The sequence below is a fragment of the Phoenix dactylifera genome, chromosome 15, assembly GCF_051530095.1.
Source record: "Phoenix dactylifera cultivar Ajwa chromosome 15, Ajwa_hap1_PhDact_Kaust_v1.1, whole genome shotgun sequence".
NCBI lineage: Eukaryota > Viridiplantae > Streptophyta > Magnoliopsida > Arecales > Arecaceae > Phoenix > Phoenix dactylifera.
The window spans coordinates 17,697,905-17,707,627 of record NC_143204.1 but is presented as its reverse complement, the minus strand read 5'-3'; the positions used below and the strand labels follow the sequence as shown (position 1 = coordinate 17,707,627).

Here is a 9,723-nt window from a genome sequence, read left to right as displayed (position 1 = left end):
TATCTTCCAAATCTCGGAGGGAAAGCTATGATAGAGCATTAAAAAAAAGGGCTAGAGAGAGTTCTGGATTATTTTTTTATTGACCCCTGCACTAATGTTGGTAGGATTTCATGCATGGCCATGACATTTGAGTTAAAAACCAATTGCAATAATTGCACCATAGAACACATGAGAAAAGCACGAATCCTTACTTGATTTTTTTTGTCCCCCTCAGTAGATAGTCATTTAGGTGACAGTGCAGAACTTTCCACTCAAAAGGCTTCGGGCTGGAGTGGGCTGAGAAGGCTTCCCGGCCTGTGAATAGCTACTTCAGAAGCAAGTCATCTTACCCACCAACATGGGGAATTTCTAGAAGTTGGAATATTAATCGTATCCTAGAAATATTGATTTACAGCTATGCACAAAAAGAACAATACAATGCACCTTTTCTTGATGGAATCTCCAACACCATTCACTCTTGGTGTAATGGGTCACATAATTCTATGCCTGAAGATTAGCATAGACAGATTCTTCTTAGATGACTTAATGGAATGGCCCTTCAGTCAGTCGTCCTGTCTCATTTATTCGGAGCCAGAATGACATCCTCAACAGTGTGCCTTCCGTGGATGTTTGGATTGAGAGCTTTGTGGCGAGCAAGCAAGATTAGGATATGCTGATCGATGCTTCGATGGAGACAAGCCTTGTGCTTTCCTTGGTGTGAACTTCAATTTTCATGGGTTCATGCATCAGCATCATGGAATAAATTCTGGATTTTGAGGCCATCATAAGGTTCTGAAAACTTCTCATTGATTGATTGCCTTCGATGCCCATGCTTTGGTGCAAGAAGCTGGTGGTATTAAAGCTTTCCTTCTACGACTGCTGCTGCTTTCTGGTCTGGACTACAAATTCCCTTGACTACTGGCCTCAGTATCCGCACTCGGTAAAAACCTTCAAAGATATTTAGTTATGTCATGTCATATGCTATAAAATATATGTACATATATCCCATTGACAGCTTGATTCTAATGGCGTAGCCATAGTTCTTTGATCTCATGCTCATGTTCAAAAACATTTTCCTGAATAGACGAGCGCATATACTGTGCTCAACAAGCTATACACTGCGTTGTCTAATTCATTTTTGGCTCCTGACATACATCTCTCTTCATATATGCATGCATGCATGCCATGAATGGGAGTTGCCTCAAGAAATGAGCCCTCCCCTGCCCACGAGTGCTGAGCCGCAGCTAGAAATTTGCTTCATATTTTACAATGCTTGCTTCGTTCTTGAGGCATGAGGGAGGAAAGAAGAAAAAGGGAGACTGCATGCGGCTATGACGACGTTGTGCCGAACTCGGTCAATGACCGAAGAGAGTGCCCATTCTGTGAGACCAGTTTGAGGGTGGATAAGCTGCTTCGCTCATGCAGTCATGGCTCTAATATACACCATTTTTTATGCTTGCTCGTCGATGCAGATGTGGGCGTGGTTGAATCAGATTGTATTCAAGCTGAAACAGAGGGCGATCATGAGCTTCCTTGTGCACTGCAGCTGGGAAAGAGTGGAAGAGGAGGTGGTCAGCTGCCAAGACAAGGTGCCCACCGAGTTGGACTCATGAACATAGCCATCATATAAATATGCACGAAGAGAGACAAATTCCCTCTTATCCTTTTCCTTCTCTCCATTTCAGCCCCACGTTCCCAACCCCTGCTGGAAAGACACGTACGTGCCTCCCGACACGCGTGTGCATTTCACCAGCTGATCCCTGGGCGGCAGCATCTCAGCCCACCTCTGTCTTGTGTGGGGCTGCTCCTCTCTCTGCTCTGCTCTTCTTGTTCTTTTAGGGGGCTTCTGCTTCTCCTCCTCCACGGCCCAGCACAAGCTCTCCATATGTTGTTGAAAAGGATGCAAGAAACTAGTGGTCTTTATTGGAACACGTATTGTCCACTGTGTTCCTTATCTTCCAACTGCTTCCCCCCAACAGTACCAATTCAGGGAAAAATGTCATAATGCTCCCACTTGTTCCCCGCTTCATTTCCTGTGAATTGCAGCAACCCTAGCTCTCTTGCCCCATCAATTATCCTCCTAATAAGATCCTATCCAAAAACCTAGGCTTTTAGATGGATAGGCATAATAGTATATAAGCACCATATATAAGAGTTCTTAACCTATTCGGTGTAGGATTAATTTTTCTTAAGTGTAGAGCCCGATGGACGAGATCCAGAGGGGTACCATGATAAGATCCTATCTAAAAGTCTGGATGTTCTGGATCCTGATATCGTGTTAGATTCTATCTAAAAATTTGAGCTTTTGGATGGATGGGCACGAGAGTATGCTCGCATTGAGACTATTATTACTCGACAGACCTTATAACCAATGCGTTAGGAGGTTGTGTTCGCGACAGTATCTAGGAAGTCAATTGGGAGCTTTAGGACCCACTAAAGTCTCAACACTAATCCTTTAGAGTGACCCTTGGAGCTTTGAAGCCTTAAAAGATCTAGGGGCTTGAAGCCTACGTCTTCGACACATGAAGCTCTCTTTGGGGTTGGAGGGCACTTGGGGAGGGCATTAACGCTTGAGGGCAAGTTGGAGAGGGAACAAATTAATGCAGGTGCGGCTAAAACTAGCAACGGGGGCCCACTCCCGTCCTAACAAGATCCCACTAATTAAAGATGGGGAACGGGAGACTCTAATTTGCCCGAAGATTCCAACATCACCCTGTTAATGGAGCACCGAAAAACATGCTTTTGCTTTTTCTAAGCAGGAAGTAAAGTAAAATCCCTCAGAAAAATACTAGGAAAATATTGATAATAGTAACATCCAGAGTGAAAAAAGGAAGAAGAAACAATACTAAAAGCTAAAAAAGCTTTTTTTGGTCCTAATAGAACCAGAGAAAAGAAGAGAGAGGAAAAACTACTAAAAGCTAGAAAGACTTCTTATATAACAATTGGCACGGAGAAAGAGAGGTAAAAACTAGCTTCTTTCGGTGACCGAATTAGATGATGCCTGCAAAACATGGTCTTCCTGGTAAATAAGCGAGCATTTGCATACACGCATGCATGATGGATTCCGTTCGACGAATCCGTTCGAACACAAAGCTCTATGGGCCAGAATGCAAACCTCGTAGCTTTAAAAGTAGATAAAAATCCCAACACAAGAAAAGGCCAAAACACACTAACATCAGCCTCACCAATCACTGGAAGTAGCTTATTATGCGTTTCTATAGATAAGGATCTTCACGTCTACCCCCTCATCAAGAACATGTACCTGCTTTGTTCCCTTGGTTTGGCTCTCACTCCCTCAGTTCCTGCACATCATATTCCTTCCTTGTCAGAGAGAGCCGTGTTAAGACTTGGCATATAAGCCGCTTTGAAAATTGCTTATTCTTCCAACACTGACACGTGTCCGAGAACCTCGTCCTCCTAGCTTATATAAGCATAGTCCCTCCTCACCCTTCCGAACCAATTCCAAGGCCTCCAATCCCCTCATGGTAGTCCAAGTCTAGTGGAAAAGAGGAAGAAGAAAACACAAAGAAGGAAATCAAACACCATGGGCAATCCCACACCCTCCTCTTCCCTTCCCTTCTCCTCCCTCAAAATGTCCAGCCTCCTAGTCCCCCGGAATGAACACTTGGAAGAGGACCTCCAAAGATGGCCTACTGTCTCTGAGGTAACTAACCAAGTAATTATATATACGTTTAGCTTTTTTTTTTTTTTTTTTTTTTTTTTTTGCTTTAAACGGGTGCTTCATACAAGACATACGTTTAGCTTTTGCTCTTCCATAATATATGTGAGACCTGAAAGACTTTTACTTACAAGCTAGCGGATAGATGCTAACGTCTGCTGATATGAACTGCGTTCAGGTGGTGGAGGAAATGGGAGCCATAGGAAGGATATCCATCCCCACAGCTCTAACTGGCCTAGTCCTCTATTCGCGCGCCATGATCTCGATGCTCTTCCTCGGCTACCTTGGCGAGCTCGAGCTCGCAGGCGGCTCCCTCTCCATCGGCTTCGCCAACATCACGGGCTACTCGGTCCTGTCGGGCCTCGCCATGGGCATGGAGCCCATCTGCGGCCAGGCCTACGGCGCGAAGCAGTGGAAGGTCCTGGGCCTCACCCTCCAGAGAACTGTTCTCCTCCTCCTCTCTGCTTCCCTTCCTATCTCCTTCCTCTGGCTCAACATGAAGAGGATTCTCCTGTGGTGCGGCCAGGATGAGCAAATCTCCTCCACTGCCCACACCTTCATCACCTTCGCTATCCCGGACCTCGTCTTCCTCTCGCTCCTCCACCCACTTAGAGTCTACCTGAGGTCTCAGAACATCACCTTGCCGGTCACCTACTGCTCCTGCATCTCCGTCATCCTCCACGTCCCGTTAAACTACCTCCTCGTCGTCCACTTCGGAATGGGCATCGCCGGCGCGGCCTTGGCAATGGTCTGGACCAATCTGAATCTGCTCCTTTGCTTGCTTCTCTTCGTACTGGTCTCCGGAGTCTACAAGGACTCATGGGTGAGCCCGAGTGCCGACTGCCTCAAGGGGTGGTCGGCGCTGCTTCGGCTCGCCATCCCGACATGCGCCTCAGTGTGCCTCGAGTGGTGGTGGTACGAGTTCATGATCATGCTGTGCGGCCTCTTGGTAAATCCGAAGGCGACGGTGGCATCGATGGGAATACTGATCCAGACGACGTCGCTGGTGTATGTCTTCCCCTCAGCACTGAGCCTTGGGGTGTCAACCCGGGTGGGGAACGAGTTGGGAGCCAGTCGGCCTGCCAAGGCCCGGAGAGCTACGATCGTGTCGCTGGCCTGCGCGGTTGTGCTTGGGCTAATGGCGATGGCGTTCACGACCTCGATGAGGCACCGGTGGGGGAGGCTATTCACAAACGACGAGGAGATTCTAGAGCTCACGGCGGTGGCGCTGCCGATCGCTGGGCTTTGCGAGCTCGGGAACTGCCCGCAGACGACGGGGTGCGGTGTGCTGAGAGGGAGCGCGAGGCCCAACACCGGGGCTACCATCAATCTGGGTTCCTTCTACTTGGTCGGGATGCCGGTCGCCATTTTCATGGCTTTTGCCGCTGGCATGGGCTTCGCCGGCCTGTGGTTGGGCTTGCTTGCGGCGCAGGCATCATGCGCTACGTTAATGGCATATGCGCTCGTTACGACGGATTGGGTCGTGGAGGCGGAGAGAGCTAAAGAACTCACGAAGGCTTCCAATTCTTCCTCTATTGCTGCCCTTTCTATTGCTAATGATTCCGATGGCGTTGGGAATGCAATTCCAGCTTCTAGTCAAGATGGCAAGAAGACAGCTAATTTGGAAGAGATCCTGTGCATTGGTGATGATGGGAAGAGCGAACCTTTAGAGACAGATCCGCTCATTTCCGTGGAATAACTCGGAGTTGCAGATTTTTTTTTTTTGGCTTCTTTCTCCCTTTCATGGGCTTTGTTTTTGGAAAGAGACTAGATGTCTTCTCCACTTCTTTATTTTTCAGCTTTTTTTTTGTTTTGTTCAACCTTACTTTAATCTGATGTATTCAGGTGACGCTATAGATGAAACTCTCTTTTTCCATCTCCGAAGTTTTCTTTCTTTGTATGTATATATATTGATAGGGATGTAATGGAGATGTTTGTCTGAATACTTGAGACCGTACGTGCCATTCCTAGCGTTTCATACTGTTCCTAAGCTTACTTACAATATGCCACAGTGGCTCATACCAACATCACATTAAAAGTGGTCCCTTTTATAGTTTGACATTCTTTTGAGTGCCTGTTCCCATTAGAAAGTAGATGCCCTTATCACTGACATTCCTTTCCCATTGTACGTGCTAGTTTTTCTAAAGGAGTTCACTTTAGGGGGGGAAAAAAACCCAGCTCAGCTCTGTTATCTCCATGACTCCATTCCCTTCCAATCTAATGACTAATCTAGTCAATAACAACATGATTTTAGTTTTTTTTTTTTTTTTTTTAAGTCATATTCTGTTCTTTGATGACCTGTGCCTTGGTTTCAGAATGCCAGCTGCATAAATTATCTTCCACAGTCCAAACTCCACGACACTTTTGGCCTTTAAATGCGCTAAACTTTTTTAGTCTGCATTTGAATGTGTTCGAGAATCATGATATTTCATGATTTTCACACATCGTTGTATTAAAAGTTATATTTTTATCATATAAAATGTTTGTTGGTGCAATGCTTAAAAGTCTAGAATCATGGAATTAAAATTTCTACCTTGGATTCCATTAGAAAAAAAAAGGAAAGAAAGAAAACCTCCACCTATGCTAGTGTTTTCCAATTTCATGTTATTCTCTCCTTGTCATCTCACTCTTTTTCCAATTTCAATCCTTTTCTTTATGACAATCAGATCCCCTCTTTTGAAATCAGAGCTATGTAAAATTTTAAAGAACCAAATCTAGAATAAAGGTCAAATTACGATTGTTCAAAATAAAGCATCAAATGTTGCCAAAGTAGACACATTTTTTGGCCCATCTCACTTGATAAGAAGAGTGCTTATCCTCTTGAATGTATGTCTATGGTTCCATGACTCAGAGAGAGAGAGAGAGAGAGAAAGAGAGAGAGAGAGAGAGTGATGGATGATGATGGGAGGCAATAGTCTAAACTGAAGAAACAATGAAGAGGAAATTACAAACAGTACTTCCCCGTAGCCCCCACTTCCTTTACCTTTTCCTCCCACTTTCCTCACTTGTACCAATGAGACAAAAGAACTAGGAAAGATAAAGGGTCCCCATTTGCTGTTTTACTGAATGCTACACCTAATATTTAGGAAAATATCCCCTTGTTCTTTCACCTCATTCTTTCTCTCTTCTTGTCTGTGCTGCTCAACTTTTCTTCTCTTTTCTCGTGTCCATCTTCGGTACCATTCTTAGTACTCATATAACCATTTGCTAGTTATCAGATTTTGCCATGACGTTAGGAGAAAAAGGGACTAGATGGATCTTTGTATGGCCGCCTCTTGGCCTCTCTCGCAATGTTGCTGCTGCTTAAAACGGTGATTGCTTGCATCAATGGCCATCTGACAACATGTCAAAGGGCCTGAGGATGTTTGACATATATAATTAGGGACGTAATTGGTTGAGATGTAGCTAAAGGCTTGAGCTCGACTCAATAAATAAAAAAATAATAGCGTGTCCATATGTAGGTCATGCCTTAATTTATAACCCCTATTGACTAGTTTTATAGCATCCCGTCCACAATCAAAAATTGGTTTTAATTTTTAGTGCTAGATAACAATTATACTCTTTGTAATTTCTCAATCCTTAACCCTCTTTCCTACTTCTCCTCTCCTATTGAACTCTACTTTTTCCTGTACTACACTACACATCCCTTTCACTCCGCTACCTCTCCATCTACTTGATCTGCGACTCGTCATCTCTCTAGCATCCGTTGACTCATCATCTCCTTGGCGTTCGTCGACTCGAAGGTCCTCATACTCCTCACGTTGTCTCGGCCAATCGGTATGACTATCTGCATCTGCAACAGTGCATTCTCCCCTCAAACTGCTATCTCCCTTTGCCTCTCCGGTCTACAAGTGGTGTCTCTCCAGCATGCATCCCTGTCCAACTACCTTCATCCCACCATTTTCGTCTGTGGCAACTATAGACACTCAATAAAGAGAAGGCAAAAGCCTTGATCAACATACAATTTTGATGGATTTTGAAAATAAAAAGAGGAATACAAGCATAATTGATTAATTAAATTGAGAGCATGAAGTTTCATATAGTATGTTAAATTTCGGTTTCATGCATATATATTGAAAACACAGTATTCAGTACATGTTATATATTGAATCTTAGATTTAGGATTAAACCTAGATACCTCAACTTGAAGTTTTAATGTGAAAGAATTTAAGTGAAAATAAATTATTTTTTTCTTATTTTTTCTACCTAAAAATTTCTGCGAGCAATAGAATAATGTGTCAACTTCATCATACAAAATCATATTTAGCATGCTAGAGATTCTCCAATAAGCAGCCTCTTCCTCTTAGCGACGCAATAATAGGCAAGCACTTGCATTGACAATTATCAAAGGATCAAGCATGGGGCCAACAGTATCATAATGAACTTAATTATTAAAGTTGTAGCTTAAAATTTAGAAAAATAACACTGCAAACCTGATTTTTGAAGCCGTCTTTTATGTGACAGACACAATATGAATGGTAACTGTGAGGGAAGTACTTCAACACTGCTTTGATAAGTTTTTTCATATCTACCTGTTATAAATATGAATTTCTAACCATGATAGTTACTGCAAGTATCTATTGCTCCTTTCAAAATTCGACAAAATCACTTCTAATTGTCATCAGTCTCTGTATCGACCACACCATAAACAATGGAGAACATATCATCATTCACATCTTTGCTAGTGGCACCAAGTAGTACTCCTCCATTCTTATTTTTATAAATATTCCATCCATGAAAATCAAAGGTCTATATTCTTTTATGAAACTCGTGATTGACACATTAAATGAAATGAATAAGTATGTGAATCGACTACCGTTGGTTTCATACTCCGCTATGCTGCCAGAGTTGGTCCGAAGAATGACATCACAATGCTAATTGTCCAGACATAACATAGTGATCTGTGACCATAAAGCTCTTTCATAGTCTATCTTCTTTCCATGCCAAGCTTGATGATACAATAATTCCACACCCTATACTCAACGAATATCCTTTACCATATCAGTCGACCTATATAATGGCATATTTTGAAGTTTTTCTTTAATAATATTCGAAACTCAATGTTTTAAAGCCTTAGAATGAGACCGAAGTTGCAACCCTCCTCCGCATGTATGCTCATTGTTCATTGTTTTAACTAAAAACTTTTCATGAATTCCAAGTTGAGAAATATGAATACGTCATCCATATTCTTTATATGCATATTCCACGATCACATGCCGACGATCATTTTTTATTAATACAAAATTTCTATAATTTGCAATGTAGAAGCTACGAATTGTGTCATAAAGAATTTTCACATCTTTAAACTTCGGGCTGACACTGTCAATAGAGCTCTCCCAAGCATCTAGAGTATTTCTTTGACTTAGTTCCTCTTCAATTGTGACTCTTATTTCTTCAACAACTCGACCGAAATTACCTGAGCTGTCAAAAGAGATAAAACATGATGAGCTACTTTTTGTATTGTTTTTGTAAGGTTATGCATGCTCAAGGGATGGGCCACTATCCCTATAATATATATATATATATATATAATTCAACATATTAGCAACAATTTTGCACTTAAAATAGATTGCATGATATAGATCATAATTTGTACATACAAGTAGCCACCAGATATGCACACACGACTAATTAAAACTAAGAATACCAAAACAAAAAGGAACACAAAAATTTCGTGCATTACCTCATATCGATTACCACATTAGTCGCTTGAGTTAAAGATGTAGAATGACTGACAACCATCTCAATTATCACAATATTTAACTTGACGTGTATTTGATGTATATTTCTAAACATCCTTATCGACCACGAGCATAACAAATATTCTAGAATTGGTTGGAACATAGAATTTTATATCTATCATTGTAAGAGATAGATGCTTCTACTTTTCCAAAGTTTCATTGTAAATATGATCGAGACTTATGTCTTCAGAGTGGAAATGATGTGGGTTTCACTACTATATGATAAGAGCAAACAGCTATGAAAATCGAGCTACCTATGTCCTTTGAAGCCATGACCGTTTGAATGCTAGATAATACAATTTAAAGAGCAGGGATCAAAAGGTG

At 42.3% G+C, this 9,723-nt stretch overlaps 1 protein-coding gene across 2 annotated transcripts; it reads left to right on the top strand.

Annotated features, from left to right (window-relative positions):
* The first annotated feature begins 49 nt into the window (after positions 1–49).
* On the top strand, positions 50–5,539 carry LOC103704301 (protein DETOXIFICATION 48-like). 2 transcript variants are annotated; one of them, XM_089927496.1, is made up of 3 exons: positions 50–369; positions 543–3,643; positions 3,837–5,539. In XM_089927496.1, the coding sequence occupies exons 2-3, from the start codon at positions 3,524–3,526 to the stop codon at positions 5,355–5,357; spliced, it is 1,641 nt and encodes a 546-aa protein (XP_089783622.1). In that variant the 5' UTR covers positions 50–369; positions 543–3,523; the 3' UTR covers positions 5,358–5,539. The 2 variants fall into 2 exon arrangements, with proteins under 2 accessions (XP_089783622.1, XP_088567626.2); XM_088711500.2 differs by having other exon boundaries at positions 50–919; positions 1,452–3,643.
* Positions 5,540–9,723: the final 4,184 nt, after the last annotated feature.